This window comes from Saimiri boliviensis, chromosome 5, assembly GCF_048565385.1.
Source record: "Saimiri boliviensis isolate mSaiBol1 chromosome 5, mSaiBol1.pri, whole genome shotgun sequence".
NCBI lineage: Eukaryota > Metazoa > Chordata > Mammalia > Primates > Cebidae > Saimiri > Saimiri boliviensis.
In genome coordinates, this window is record NC_133453.1 from 95,897,755 (window position 1) to 95,914,578 (window position 16,824).

At 38.9% G+C, this 16,824-nt stretch overlaps 1 protein-coding gene across 5 annotated transcripts in view; it reads right to left on the reverse strand.

The window, feature by feature from the left end:
• Nucleotides 1-7,649: 7,649 nt before the first annotated feature.
• The window catches only part of KYNU (kynureninase), a 157,284-nt gene continuing 148,109 nt past the window's right edge, over nt 7,650-16,824 (reverse strand). For 2 of the 5 annotated variants that reach the window (XM_074399733.1, XM_074399732.1), the window contains 2 exons: nt 9,608-9,838; nt 7,650-7,924 (listed from right to left, as the gene is read on the reverse strand). In XM_074399733.1, coding sequence (XP_074255834.1) covers nt 7,799-7,924; nt 9,608-9,838 — 357 coding nt within the window. In that variant the 3' untranslated portion in view covers nt 7,650-7,798. Of the gene's footprint in view, nt 7,925-9,607; nt 9,839-16,332; nt 16,452-16,824 lie in introns of those variants that run through there. The other 3 variants (XR_012517773.1, XR_012517774.1, XM_074399734.1) reach the window with 2 other exon arrangements.

Consider the following 16,824-nt stretch of genomic DNA (forward strand, 5'->3'; position numbering starts at 1 on the left):
TTTTAGATTTACTTCTTTTCTTACAAGTTCATGTGTTTCTCCTACTAAGCTCAATGTTCCATGAGAACTGAAAACACATGTTTTGTTTATCATTGTGAGGTTGAAAAACAATTTCTGGTCAGGCATGGTGGTGTGTGACTAAAGTCTCAGTTACTCAGGAGGTTAAGGTGGGAGAATCATTTGAGTCCAGGAGTTGGAGACCAGCCTGGGTAACACAGGGAGACATCGTCTTCTATCTTAAAAATATAAACATTCTTATATACCAGTATAGGTATATAGGACAAACAGAGAGCCAAATCATGACTGAACTCCCATTCACAATTGCTACAAAGAGAATAAAATACCTAGGAATACAATTTAGAAGTGATGTGAAAGACCTCTTCAAGGAGAGATATGAACCACTGCTCAAGGAAATCAGATAGGACTCAAGTGGAAAAACATTCCATGTTCATGGATAGAAACAACTAATATCCTGACAATGGCCCTACTGCCCAAAGTAATTTATAGATTCAATGCTATTCCCATCAAGCCCATTGACTTTCTTCATAGAATTAAAAAAAAAAAAAAAACTACTTCAAATTTCATATGGAACAAAAAAGAACCCATATATCCAAGAAATGCTAAGCAAAAAGCTACCTTACTTCAAACTATATTATGAAGCTACAGTAACCAAACAGCATGGTACAAAAACAGATGTATAGACCAATGGAACACAAAAAAGATCTCCAAAATAACACCACACATCTACAACCATCTAATCTTTGGCAAACCTGACAAAAACAAGCAATGGGGAAAGGATTCCTTATTTAATAAATGGTGTTGAGAAAACTGGCAAGCCATATGCAGAAAACTCAAACTGGATCTCTTCCTTACATCTTATACAAAAATTAACTCAAGGTGGAATAAAGACTTAAACATAAGACCTAAAGCCATAAAAACCCTAGAAGAAAACCTAGGCAATACCATTCAGAACATAGGCACGGGCAAACGTCATGACTAACACACCAAAAGCAGTAACAATAAAAGCCAAAATTGATAAATTGGATCTAATTAAACTAAAGATCTGCACAGCAAAAGAAACTATCATCAGAGTGAACAGGCAGCCTACAGAATGGGAGAAAAAATTTGCAATCTATCCATCTGACAAAGGGCTAATATCTAGAATCTACAAGGAACTTAAACACATTTGCAAGAAAAAAACAACCCCATCAAAAACTGAGTAAAGGATATGAACAGATACTGTTTAAAAGAAGACATTTATATGGCCAGCAAACATGAAAAAAAGCTCATCATCACTGGTCATTAGAGAAATGCAAATCAAAACCACAATGTGATACCATCTCATGCCAGTTAGAATGGTGATTATTAAAAAGTCAGGAAACAGACGCTGGAGAGGATGTGGAGAAACAAGAAGAGTTTACACTGTTAGTGGGAGTGTAAATTAGTTCCACCATTGTGGAAGACAGTGTGGTGGTTCCTCAAGGATCTAGAACCAGAACTACCATTTGACTCAGCAATCCCATTACTGGGTATATAGCCAAAGGATTATAAATCATTCTACTATAAAGATACATGCACACGTATATTTACTGCAGCACTATTCACAATAGCCAAGACTTGGAACCAACCCAAATGTCCATCAATGATAGACTAGATAAAGAAAATGTGGCATATTATAAACCATGAAATACTATGCACCCATAAAAAAGGATGCATTCATAAAACCATTATTCTCAGCAAACTAACACAGGAACAGAAAACCAAACATCACATGTTCTCACTCATAAGTGGGAGGTGAACAATGAGAACATATGGACATAGGGAGGGAAACATCACATACTGGGGCCTGTTGAGGGGTAGAGAACAAGGGGAAGGATACCATTAGGAGAAGTACCTACTGTAGATGACAGGTTGATGGGTGCAGCAAAGCACAACAGCACATGTATACCTATGTAACAAACCTGCAAGTTCTGCACATGTATCCCAGAACTTAAAGTATTATATATCTTTGATCTTGCATGGAAGAAGTAGGCTACATTACTGGGAATGCTGATAGCTCCTGGAGTAGCAGCACCAGATAATTTGACATGCCTGGAGATCACTACGGTTAACTTCAGAAAACACATACACACATACACACACACACACATATATACATATATATATATATATATATATATATATATATATATATATATATACAAATCTACTTAGGCTTCAGTTTTAAGATTTTGAGAACTCTTCCATCTGTGAGAATTAGTTGCAATGGGAAGATTTGCTAAGGCAGTTATGTAGCTACTCAATTAAGGGAGATAACATGAGTAACATAGCACAATATACGGTACATGGTAAACACTTGATAAATATCAGTAGTTGCTGGTTGGCAGGTGTTAATGTTGGAGTTTCACATATTATTGTTTACCTCTACCATGTGAAGTGTTGGATGGTAGAGGTAAACAATACAGTAGGTATTTCTCCTAATAGTATCTTTTACAGTAGATATTTCTGTAAATAATACAGTAAGTGTTTCTCCTAATGGTAGCCTTCCCCTGTTCTCCACCTTGTTTCCCTATGTCCATATGTTCTCATGTCATTATACTGCATGGCCACAATGCAAGTTAAACAAAAATTGTATAATCAGGGGCAACGATTATGTCACTGTTTCTTTCTGGCTATGTATACAAATCTACACTATTTTGTCAACTTATAAATAATGACTGTGGTATCAACAATTGAAAACTAATTAAGTCCAACAGAGCTGAGTGTAACTTTAGGGTTTTCATAGTGGGTAAGAAAGGTCCATAGATTTGAGATAAAGGTCAAGAGATGGAGCACGTGTTTCCTACCTCTTATCCTCAAAAAGATCTTGGGTGATTTATTTACTATTGAAACATAGTAATACAATATCTAAGCTCTTAGGGGAAATCCCCACTTAAAAAGAAATTATGATAATATCAAAGAAAAAACAATACTTAAAATGTGTGAATTAGGACCCACGGGTGGGTGAGGAAATCAATGTAATGTGTTTCCAACATTTCTTTAATGAGATAAAATAGAATAATGCATATTAGAGCACAGGCAAATAATTGTAAAAGCTTTTATTTTTGCTATTTAGACTTTTTATCAAATATAAGATGGTACTTATTTATTTGAGATGCGTGCTAATTTCAGAGATGGTAATGAGAAAGATGGCCAATGGTGATTGTAAGGAATTATTGATTGAAAATTGAAAGATGTGTCCTCGGCTAATGCCCTTTTCGGCCTCAGCCCACCTGCCCCCAGGTGAATAAACAGCCATGTTGCTCACACAAAGCCTGTTTGGAAGGTCTCTTCGTTCAAAGCGCATGTTTTTCAACATTTGGTGCCAGACACCCGGGACGGGGGAACTCCTATGGGAGACCAAACCCCTGTCCCTGTTCTTGTGCTCCCTCCATGAAGAGATCCATCTACTGACCTGGGGTCATCAGACCAGCCCACAGACGCACACTACCGGCTGTTTTGGTAAGCAGTCTTTCTTTTTTTGCTTTCCCATCCTTTTGCCATTTCCTTTCCATTTCCTCCCCCTTTTGGTTTCATCCTTTTTCCACCGCAAAGACAAGGAAAATCAGGTAAACCAGGTTCTTCCATGAGGTTCATGACTGGAAAATCGTAAGTAGGTCACAGATCCGGGCACCCAGTTTCCCCGGCGGTTTGACTATTGCGGAGACGTTCACCCTAGTGAACATTGCCCACAGGCTCATGGCTAATATTGGTGGCAGGTCAACGTGGAGGACACTCTCTTTGACCACCCACCAAAGATGAGGTTCAACCCAGGCTCAACCAGGGATGCCTTTCGAGCGTTTGGGTTGCCTGTCTATTCTCCTTGTCTCTGCTGCCTTTCCAGAACCATGGATAATCGTCCGTGCTCTATCCCGCCCCCGCGCTGTCCCGTGTTCTAAAAATCCTCAAGCCTCTTCAACTGTCTCCTAACCTAAAACGCAAACGTCTCATCATCTTCTGTAACACTGCATGGCCACGATACAAGTTAAACAATGGTTCCTATTGGCCAAAAAAATGGCACTTTCTCCCTCTCTGTTTTACAAAATTTAGACAATTTTTGTCTCCATACAGGCAAATGGTCTGAAATTTCCTACGTGCAGGCATTTTTTTACACACCAATCCCTCCCTAACCAATCCTTCCAACCTTTATCCTTTCCACCTGTGCAAACCAGGCCCTAATCCGGAACCTAACCCCACCCCCAGAGCCCTCCTCCTCTTCCTCTGCCCACAACCCACCTCCTTATGCCTCTTGTCACCTCCCCACCTCATATGTGGTTACAGCTTACAGTTTAGTCCCTCAGCTACCTCCTCCGCGCCCCCCCCCCCCACCAATTCCCCCTTCCAGAGGTGGCTGGAGCCAGCTAAGGTGCACATTCCTTTCCCTTTATCCAATCTTTCCAAATTGGCCACAGGTTAGGCTCCTTTTCATCAAATCCTCCAATACTTAACCCAGTCCTATAATCTCACCTGGAGTAACTTAAATGTCATCTTTACTTCTACTCTCACCCCTAAAAAACGCTTAATATGTATGTTATCACCGGATCGACCCCAACATTACAAAAAGGTATAGAAAATAAAATCTGGCTCTCAAACCCCACTACAGGAATTAAGCCACCTCACCTTCAAGGTATTCAATAATAGGGGAAAATCTGCCAGGGGGGTTGGGGGGTAGCACATCTTAGAACTGCAGATGCTTACCTCTTCCATAAGACAAACAGCAGCCACACCACCAGCTCACAGAGACTTCGGAGCACCCAGACTGCAGCGTCAGGCCGCCCCTCCTGGACCTTGCTTCAAGTGTCAGAAACGTGGTCGCTGGGCCAAGAAATGCCCGCAGCCCAGGATTTCTCCTAAGCCCTGCCCCATCTGTGCAGGGCCCCCACAGAAAGTCAACTGTCTGACTCGCATCGCTGCTCCCAGAGCTCCTGAAGCTCCAATCCTCAGCTCGGCAGCTAAAAACTAACGCTGCCCTAGAATCTCCGAAGCCCCTCGACAATCACAGACGCCAAACTTCGGGTAACTCTTATGGCGGAGGGTAAGCCCATCCCCTTCTTAATCAACACGGAGGCCACCCACTCCACGCTCCCTTCTTTCGGCCTCCGTAACTATTGTGGGAATTGATGGCAAGCCCTCCAGGCGTCTCAATACTCTGTTGTAAATTAGACCGGCACTCCTTTCCCCATTCTTTGCTAATCATCCCCACTTGTCCAGTTCCCCTGTTAGGCCAAGATATCCTAGCAAAATTGTCTGCTTCCTTAACTATTCCTGGGCTACAACCACAACTCATTGCCACCCTCTTCCCCAAACCCATCCTTCAATAACTCCCCTTATGTTCCCCGACCTTAACCCTAGGGTGTAAAACACCGCCTTCCCATCGGTTGCTGTAAGTCACTCATCCCTCATCATCCCTTTAAAACCTTACCACCCTTACCCTGCCCAGCCCCAGTACCCCATCCCACACAGGCTTTAAAAGTAAAACCTGTTATCACTCTCTATTGCAACATGGCCTTTTAATTCACCCTCCTGCTTCTTCAGCATCTATGCTCAAAGGGGTATCGTGTATCCCCTTCCAAAGCCCAAATTTCTTACCCATCTGTTTTAATCTTTTGCCAGCATGCATGCGCTCTCCCTGCGAACTGTATCCAGTTCATTTCCCAAACCCCAACCCACCCACCAAACAACAGCTTCTCTCCATCCTGGGTGTGGTTGCTACTTTCACCTCTGGATACCAGGTTTTGCTACTCTAACTAAGCCATTGTCTGAACTCACTAAAAAAAACTTACCGAACCCTATTAATCCTAAATCCTTTCCTCACTCCTCCTTTCGCTCCTTAAAAAACAGCTCTAAAACTGCTCCCTCCCTAGCTCTCCCCAACCTGCCTCAACACTTTTTCATTATATACTGCTAAAATCCAGGGCCGAGCGGTAGGGATTCTCACATAGGAGCCAGGCCTATGTGAGAAGCACATAGAGGAGCAGCCGCTGCTCTAATACTCTTAAAATCCCTCAAAATCACAGGCTATGCCCCATTTACCCTCTAGCTCTCACAACCTCCAAAGTTTTCTCTTTACACCTCACACACTTACTTTCAGCCCCTCACCTTCTCCATCTTTATGCAGTTGCACCTATTACTTAAACTACACCCTCAAAAAGTCTGTTTCTATTATTTTCTGTCTGCACTCAAATTCACTGTACTCGTTTACTTTTGCATGCCCTGCTTTTGTTTAAGTTGCCAGTTTGCACGTTTCCTCCAGGCAATTACAGCTAATATTTCACTCTTAATCTGGCCCCTGTTCTCTGCTCAAACCCAATCTTGTTAATAAAAGTGAGCGGTTGCTTATGTATACCACAGGCTTCCTCATACACCATAAAAACAAAAGCTCTCCCTCCACTCAGTTAACCTTCTCTAATACTGTCTTTCTCCTTCTCATATTTAAACTCTGTGTTTTTCCAATTAATCTCTCAATTCCTACAAAATTGTATACAGGTAATAACCAATCAGTCCATATGACAAATGCTCCTTCTAACAACCCCACAATATTACCCCTTTCCCCCAAATCTCCCAGTAGTCTCAATTCTTTCCCACTTTTAGGTTTCCACCCCGCCCCCAATCCTGCTCAAAGAAGCCTTGAGAAACTTCGCCCCCACCCCCTGAAACCTGTTATCACTCCCTCTTCTCTAATTTTTCTCCCTATACAAAAGGACAAGTATGTCAGGTCTCCATATGCAAGCCTGGAGCCTGAAAGTCTGAAGTCCTGCTTACCTCGCTGATGTCTTCCACCCCTCCACCTGCGTTCCGTTCGCCATTGTCCCTAATCGCCCATCCTAGTTTACCCCGAACGCCCCTCACCCAACCCTGCCATCTTAACTGTTCTTATGATAATGTAAATACCTCTCACCTAACCCTGCCATTGTAACTGAACTGGTGGTCATGTATGCTCCTTGCCCCTAACCCCCACCACTGTAACTGAACTTACTCTGCAACACCCCTGCCCCCCCAAAAAACTACCCAAACCTATAAAACCAACTCCTATCTCACTGCCCTTTGCTAATGCTCTTATCGGCCTTAGCCCACCTGCACCCAGGTGAATAAACAGCCATGTTGCTCACACACACACACACACACCCCAAAAAGAAAAAAAGAAAGATGTGTCCTCTTTCAAAGAGGTTAAACTATGACAAAAATATCTTAGAGTCAATACTATTTGGCATCTATATGCATAAACATTGGTTTCTGACATTTGAGACCAGCGGGAGCAATGTGGATTGTCCTCCAAAAATATTCGAAAGGCACTATCCCAGGAAATATATTCTCTTTTCCTTAGATTGGAATTGGATGTAACATTTCAAAATTTTATATATATATATATATATATATATATATATATATATACATATCTATATCAGACTGTTCAACTACAATGCATCAAAGAAACTTTGATACATTTTAAACCAGAAGTTAAACCAACATAAAACATTTCAATGACCATGAAATGTGACAGCTTATTGAGACTGTATACACCATAATTAAACCAACACAGTCTTTGGTCCCCTAAACACCAAGCAACTTGGCAGTCCTGTGAATTTCTCAGTGCCACAGACTCTCAAAAATTATATCAGATTTTCTGTAAGGTAATTATTTATTGTTAGTTACATGTGATCAATACAGTGACAAGCTTTCAATAATTACAAATTGAATAATACTGAATAATCATAGGAGCTTTCAGTATAATTTGCTTAAGTTGTTCCAGAAAACACTGCTAATTTGTTGTTTCTGCAGAGTCAAGTATAGAGGTGAGCAGATTGATAAATTTATAAACATCATGGAAAGAATTGTAGAGAGGAACTGGAGCCACTCGAATGCCATTTGGATTCCGCTTGTCACACTGTGGGGAAAAAATAAAGCCACAATAATATTGCATTTTTCACATACTGAAAATCTGCATTTGAGATAAACTTATGTAAAGCACTTTCATAATGATTTCCCTAAAAATTAATATATAAGCAAAATGTTTAAATAAAACATGGTGTTTTTTTCTTAGGTATTTCTCCTAATGCTATCATTCCCCTATCCCCTGACCCCTGACAGGTCCCGGTGTGTGATGCTCCTCTCCCTGTGTCCATGTGTACTCATTGTTCAACTCTCACCTATGAGTGAGAACATGTGGTGTTCGGTTTTCTGTTCTTGTGTCAGTTTGCTGAGAATGATGGTTTCCAGCTACATCCACGTCCCTGCAAAGGACATGAACTCATCCTTTTCTGTGGCTTATGAAACTTTTCTCTTGATAATAATTTAAGAAATAATAATGGATTGGTGCATGAATAGCCAAGATAAATTCTGAAATCTATTCAGCAGCTATCTTTCTTAAGCAATTAATAGATCATATATAGTTTTTTAATGTTTTTTTTTTTTTTTTTTTTTCCTGTGGGGACCCCTTGGAGGGATGGAACCTTTGGATGAATTTAAATGAATAAAAACCCCACTGGGGTCTGGAGAGTTTTAGTATATAATCCTTGAACTTAATTCTGTAATCTTTAATCCTGCAGGTAAGAAATGGGCTACATTCCTGGGAATGCTGATAGGTCCTGAAGTAGCACCAGATACTTTGACATGCCTGGAGATCACTACTGTTAACTTTAAAAACACTTGCTATAGGCTAGACAATATAGTAGATAGTTTATGTGTGCTGTTCCATTTCAGTCCAATCACAACTCTTGGAGGTAATTAATTTTAAACCCCAAATACAGATGAAAATTTCAAGCCAGTAGATCCCAGTGAACTTTCCCAGGAGGACAGAGCTTGACAATGGCATTGGTTAATTTAGAATCCTAATCTTCTGACTAGTGCCTCCAGCATCTGGGGGAAACATCTCCTACACGTTTGAAGGTAAACGTGAGCCAACCAGTGCCTTAATTCCATTATCGTTGGAAGTAGATACATTCTCCTTTTTCCCTGAAATTACTAGTTCACATTTACTTAGTTCTCTTCAAGAGAATGAGAAGGTCATATAGGGTGAAGGGTTGAAAAAAATTATTCCTATTTTACCAGAGTAATTTTTTTCTTTTAAAAAAAAATATTCCTTGCAGTGTTACCACTCCTGAGAAGTGTATATGTATCTTTTTTGACTTAAGTGACAAGGTTGAAAATAACTTAATTTGATCAAGCAACCAAGATTTTTTTAACCCTTCAATAAATTGGTATGATCTTTAATTCCATTCATTCAATACATGAATTATAGTACAAACTAGTGAAAACAATGTCCTGATTAATTACGATAAAATAGTAATGCTTTCATTTCTGCAAACTGTTATGAAAAGAATGAGTAAGTGATGAAGAACTATTCCTATAACCCAAGTTTGTGGTATATTCTCTTTTATCAGAAATGATGGATTTCTATGCCTTCAGTTAGCACAGTGCTGAGGGCTTAGTTGGCCCTTAATTTATCCTTAATTGATGGACTGATGTGAAATCACATGCAACAACAATAAATAAACCAAAGAATCCAAATTTTATCCCCAACACACAGCCCATAGACAAAGTCTGGTAGCAAAGCAAGAGATGTACTTACAACCACACCTCTTTTTTCTAGTTCTCGGAAAACATCTTTGTTTGGAACAGAAAATGCTATTGTTAGCTGGCAGCCCCGTTCCTCTATATGGGATGGAGTAATTATGCTCACAACTGGTTTCTGGGTTGCTGTTTTATCTTTGCCATACTTATGCTTGATCAGGTATTCCAGATAGCCAGTTAGCAAAATAGATTTCTTTCGCAATGCCTTCATTGTCGCCTGCTTAAAGATCTGTGGAATGAGAAACAATCAGATTAAAGTGTCTCATTGATTTACAAAGAAGCAAAAATTTAGAGTAAATCATGCATAAAAAAGGAAATGCCCATTTGACCCTTCTGATAAATATCTCCTTTTACACAATCTTTTTTTTTTTTTTTTTTGTAAAATCATGCCCTCTTTTAAATGCTTTGCTATTAAACAATGAAGATAAATTTTCCATGATGGAAAAATTGTACAAATGTCACTTAAATAATACTTGCAAAGGAAGAAAGTGTAAGTTAATATCAGGTACCTGTGGCAGGCCAGGTCTTACTAACACAGGCCTCCATCACAACTGTCTTAGTACTGACTGATTAAGTTAAATATTAAAAACCTAAAAAGCCAGTGCCCTTATACAAAGGCTGGGATGTAACGAAAGCCCATCGAGAGTTTTGTCTAGGCCTTTCCTGGGCCTTAAAGCATAACAAAATAATGAAGAAATTCTTAACAGGACACACTTAGGATTAAACAAGTTTTATTGTGGGTCTGAAGAAGCTCCACAGGACTCCACAAACAAGTTACTGAAGGTCTAAATGAACTCCTCAAGCCTCAGTGATTTAGCAGGAGACAAAATAAGGGTAATCACTCTAGCACCTGGACCCATTTAGATTAAGTCAATTTACTGAGGCTCCAGAGAAAGATCTTCAGGACTCAGACCTTATAGATTAAAATAAGTTAATCACTTATGTCTTCAGAAGAATGCACACTTACACATAGATATATAACTTAGAAGGTATATAAGCTCTGGAAATCTGTAATTTTGAGTTGGTCTGGAGATAATTTCCAGGCCTTCTCCCTGTAACTGGTTACAGAAATAAAAACTCTCTTCCTCCCCAGTTCATCTGCATCTTGTTATTAGGCCATGAGAAACAGCAGCCTGACCCTCAGTTTCGTCCGGGAGCATACCTTCACAATTATTTTAAATTAACTTAGTATAATCCAGTAAGACATACCTTAATAAATGCATTTAAATAGCATACAATGTAAGCTTTTCTCCAAACCGCTTTTTGAAATCATAAGAAGGCCTTTTCTACTTTGATGTAAAGTTTGTCCCACAAAAAGTGCAATATGATCTAAACGTTCAAATATGGAAAGCTGTGTTACTGGTAATATTTAAAACTATTTTACTGACTCCTAAATCTCTCCCAGCTTAAAAGAAAGAAAACAAGCAGTTAAATAATAGTGCTAAGTCTTCTCAGCGAGGGAAGCAAATCACATTAGATAATGCATTTATTTTTACTGAAGCATTTCTCTCATTTTCCCCCTTCTAAACTCTAGCACTGGTGTGAAAATACTGCCATTTGCTGCCTGAGTTGTCTTATATTAAGATGAGTGACAAGGGCACACAGTAACTGGTGCTGGAATATTAGGGGTCAGAACAGATGTGCTTTTCTGGCTTATCTCTTAAGGTCAAGTAGAGTGTAAAAATATATATCCTATGTATAAGAACAGAATGAACTGCAAACAGAGTGTGATGCACTGGCTTGCCACTTAATGTTCCTTGTGTCATGAGCAAAGATATCGAGAGCAAAGCTAGGGTCACTTGGTGATATCAAGACTTTACCAAGTCTATGAAAACAGTTATTCCTGTATGTACACATGGCATGTGTAGGAAGGCACTCTAATACAACTCATTCAGCCACAGAGTTCCTGGAACTATACTGCATGGAGGCTACGGATTGGCTGAAGGAGAGGATGGGAGCTGTACTGAAGGTAAATAATATCTAAGCAAGAGAGGAGAAACAGAGAACAGAATAGTGCCCGCCTCTCTCTTCACCCACACCTCCTGGACAATGTCTGAAGCCTACAGTGACAGCTCACGTATAGGCTGACATCTTGGTTTCATAAGCCCCCAAGATCTGGAGTGCCGATAACACTGCTCCAAGACTCAGACCACTTAGATGACACAGAATTTCGTAGGAGGCATCTCTTCATTTTCTTGGGCCAAACAAAATGTAGGTAGACTTCGCATAATAAGGACTCAAGGGAACATGGCCAAGTTTTGGGTCAAGGGTCAAGAATCAAAATTCTCCCAGAGGAACAGGGACAGGCAAGGCACAGGCTGCAGCTGGTTTCACTGTGAGGTTTGAATAAAAAACCATGTGAGGAATCTTTCCACGATTCTCTTTGGAGCTTAATAATATTCTAGGAAATTTTGTGGTTCTGCTATGGGTGCCCTACTGTGTACATAGGGGCAATCAATACATGAGGTATCACATTTAATGATAGTTCGTTTGTATGCATAGGTTAGCAAAACTTTGAGGAATATTACTTGCATTTAGTTTTAAAAAGGGGCTTGGAGGTGTTGCTCTTACAGGTTTCTCTGGATAACTAGAAACCAAATTTTTTTGGTATGACAAATAGCTTCCATCTTAATATACTGGAGAATGTTGTCACTCTTTAATAATAATTTTAAAATATAAAACATATTTTCCCCATTACAACCACAACAAGGGCACCTGCATTCTGAGGCACTTTTAAATTCATCCCACACAGGGTAAAAGTCTATTCTGAGCCTCACATAAAAATATTGAGAGAGAGTAATAGGGAAGTAACATAAATATTCTATTTGCTTTTTTGTTTCTCATATGTTTTATGTGTTCAATATTGAAAAAGAATTTTTTTTAAAATTAGAAAGAAATGAAAATTGTAGTTTGAAAAATATTCAGCTTAAAAGATAATTCTTGGCAGAGTTTTAACTACTTATATTATTTTTTCTTACCGGCTAAATGAACATGAAGCTAGAGAAGCTAGATAAGTTTTAACAGGAAAAATAAGTTTAGCGTGATGTTTTCAATAGTCATATTTTTCTCTTAAATTCTTAAAACTGGCTCCTTAGTAACTCTGAAAGGAAACATAGCAGTACATTTCTTTGTTGAGTCTTCTGACTCAGCATGTATTTTAATTGAATGCTCTGATTTTGTATTTTGAAGCTATTTATTTCATTATGAAGTCAGAATACTCAAAGGAGCTAAAACTTGTCTACCTATTGCTACATATAGATATGAACCTTCAAACTATATGTATTGCTTACATTTCAGTAATTTGAAAATTGAGGAGACTTCTGAAGTAATCTTGACCAAATATCTTACATTAAAAAATAAGGCAGGGCCGGGCGCGGTGGCTCAAGCCTGTAATCCCAGCACTTTGGGAGGCTGAGGCGGGTGGATCACGAGGTTAAGAGATTGAGACCATCCTGGTCAACATGGTGAAACCCCGTCTCTACTAAAAATACAAAAAATCAGCTGGGCATGGTGGCGTGTGCCTGTAATCCCAGCTACTCAGGAGGCTGAGGCAGGAGAATTGCCTGAACCCAGGAGGCGGAGGTTGCGGTGAGCCGAGATCGCGCCATTGCACTCCAGCCTGGGTAACGAGAGCGAAACTCCGTCTCAAAAAAAAAAAAAAAAAAAAAAAAAAGGCAAATACATTCAAAAGGACTCAAGGACTCATTGCTTGTGTGAGGCCATTCTTAGTGCCCAGTGAAGGAGAGAGCACTGGCCCCCAGCTTCCTGGCCTCAGGCTCCATCCCTTCATCCATAATATTTTAAGAATTATTGTATAAATGATTCAGATCCAAAAATATAAATAAAAGGTCAGTTTGAAACTGATTATAACATGCCATTTTAATATAAATCAACCATATACACATGCTTTTATAAAAAAGGCATATTAATATATTTTTTTAAAGCCATTGTATTAAAAATCTAAGGTCTGATTTATATACAATTAATTCTTAAGTATAAAAACTCTTCTCTAGTTCATATTTGACTATGTTAAATATTTCTCAAAAGAAAAGTAGAGACAACAAAGGGCCAGTTTGATGCATGCATTTACTTCTTTCATTTATTCAAACTTCAACCACCTGTCTTCTACAATGGAATAAACTTGTTTAAAAAGATAGGGTGGCTGAGTGTAGTGGTTCATGTCTGTTATCCCAACTGCTCAGCAGGCTGAGGCAGGAGAATCACTTGAGGCCAGCAGTTCCAGCACAGCATGGACGAAATAGCCAGACCTCATCTCTAAAACGATTAAAAAATAAGCTGAGTGCAGTGGCATGCCCTGTAGTCCTAGCTATTAAGGAGGCTGAGGTGGAGAGGATCGCTTGAGGCCAGTAGTTCAAGACTGGGCTGGGGAACATGGTGAAATACTGTCTCTACAAAAAGTACAAAAATTAACTGGGTGTATTGGTGCACTCTTGCACTCCCAGCTAGTGTGGAGGCTGAGGTGGGAAGATCAACTGAGCCCAGGGGGTGGAGGTTGCAGTGAGCTGAGATCCCGTCACTGCACTGTAGGGGTGACAGAGGGGGACCCTGTCACAAAAATAAAGAAATAAAATAAATAATAATAATTAGCCACGTGTTGTGGCGCAGACCTGTAGTCCCAGCTACTCAGGAGGCAGAGGCAGGAGGATCACTTGAACCCCAGGAGTTTGAGGCTATGGTAAACTATGATCGTACCACTGTACTCCAGCCTGAATGACAGAGTGAGTCACCATCTCTAAATATACATAAATAAAATTTAAAGGAAGATAAGGTAAGTATTAATAGAAACATTGTTAATTCACGGATACTTACATCAGAAGCCCACAAATGTCTAGAAAATAGGATGTTTTAACAGAGAACAGGAAGCAATTTGATGCATTCGTTTGTAATTTAAAATTTTTGCAATTTACAGTAGGAAAGAATTTTGAAAAACACTTTGACCAAAATAAGGCTTGGTTAACTAAAGAATTTTGGTTAGAACATAGTCTTGGCGGTGAAATGAGCAGTAAGAGGCTCGAGAGAAATTCTAAGTGAATTAGAAACTCCAGAGACGTGCATATCCTTCTTCTTGTGGCTTTTAGGGTTTTAAGTTTAGCTATTAACTGGGTAACATAGTGAGACTTTGTCTCTACAAAAACTACAAAAATTAGCCTGGTGTGGTAGTCCACATCTACAGTCCCAGCTACTCAGGAGGTTGAGGTTAAGTTTAGATATTAAAAAGAAAAACAGAATCAGTCCTCAGATTATGATTGAAAATAAAAACTTTGTCTAGGTGACTCTTAATACAATGTGGTAGGAAAAATAAGAATGTACCTTTTCCCCACAGCAGAAGGGTGAATACTACTAGGAAAGCCAACCCACTGCAGAAAGTACGCCAAAGTGAGGATGTCTAAAAGGAAATTTCAGGTATGTCTGAGAAGTTATTTGCAAAGACATGGCCCTTCAGAAGAAATTACTTTAGGTACAAGCTCTTCTTAAGGTATGTCATGGTGCTTCTGATATGATCACACATCTTCTACCAGATATAAACTTGGAATGAATGCAGAAACTTAATTTTGTTTTAAAATGTTTAAAAAAATTTCTCTGAATTATAAAAACAACTCAAATATCATTATCTATTTTACTAAGCAGATTTTTACTCAAAAAAACTTTCAAAAATATATATCACTGGCTGAAAAATCTCGTTTGCTGCCATGAAGTGAAAACAGCACAAGCTCCATCTAGTGGTTAAACTGAGTGGGTGCGCTTTAAATTGGGATGGAGTGAAATGTAATTATCACTATCCAGTGGTGAATTTAATAAAAACAGAGGAACTTGATGCTGCCATCCAGTGGCCAGAATGAGAAACTGCTATACGTGCTCACAGAATTATGCCATTTTAGATTAGAAGGAATTTTGAATCTTCATCCTGTCACTCATTTGATGCTGGAATCCTCTATAAGTTTTTACTAAAATATCATAAACTACGTGATTTTAGAAGGAGATATGAAAAATTTCAAATCCTTGTTCGAATACTTCTTTATAAAACCTCTGTTAGAAATATATACACACATTTACTTAAAATATATTTTGCTTAAATACATGTATACAGGCCAGGCACAGAAGCTCACGCTTGTAATCCGAGCACTTTGGGAGGCCAAGGCAGGCGGACCATCTGAGTTCAGGAGTTCAAGACCAGCCTGACCAACATGGAGAAACCCTGTCGGTACTAAAAACACAAAATCAGCCGGGTGTGGTGGCACATGCCTGTAATCCCAGCTACTCCAGAGGCTGAGACAGAAGAGTCACTTGAACTCAGGAGGTGGAGGTTGCAGTCAGCCAAGATCATGCTATCGCACTCCAGACTGAGCAACAGAGTGAAATTCTGTCTCAAATAAATTAAAAAATAAATAAATAAATGTATACAAAATATATATTTACTTAATATACATTCACATTATTATGAATTATATACTATATAATTACCAATATATTTTTACTTGACTACATTTAGTCTAATCATAAATAATAGTATATAAGGAATCACAATTTCATTTTCTTGTTATGTATATCTATCATTTCAGGGTAAGACTAAATTTACCTAAATAAAAGTATAAATTAATTTAAAGGAAAATATTGAGTCCGTGATAGTGAAGACTATAAATTGACATAATGTCATAGGAGTCCCAATTAAAAAATAAAACAAAAATCATAAAACCATCCTACCTCATGAGACAACCTTGTTTAATCTTTGGTTTACTCTGATTATTCATTATTTTTCCTTCAAGTAAGTCTTTCCTAGCTTTGTCACGTGGCACTTGGTCAGTTCATTCATCTGCAATGAGCTAGAAGCAGCACAGTGCCCAGTAATTACATCAGACACGCAATATTTTCTCAATAAATTTATGTTGAATAAGTGAATTTATAAAGAACTAAATATTTCATGCTTATTTAGTATACAGAGAGACTAAGAGAAGGTTAAATAACTTATTCATGTTTAAACAGATTCTAAGTGGAATAAAACATGTATTTCCCCCAAAGAGTTCCATTTAATATTGACTATGTGCCAATAAAGGGCCAAGCATTGTGCTGGGGCCTGGTGACATAAATGAAGTGAGACCCCCCCACCACAACATCATTATCCTAAAGGGGAATGCTGCCTTCTTTTCCTTGTTCATGCACAGTGCACATGTATCATCTTGCTGTGCAGCTGAGAAA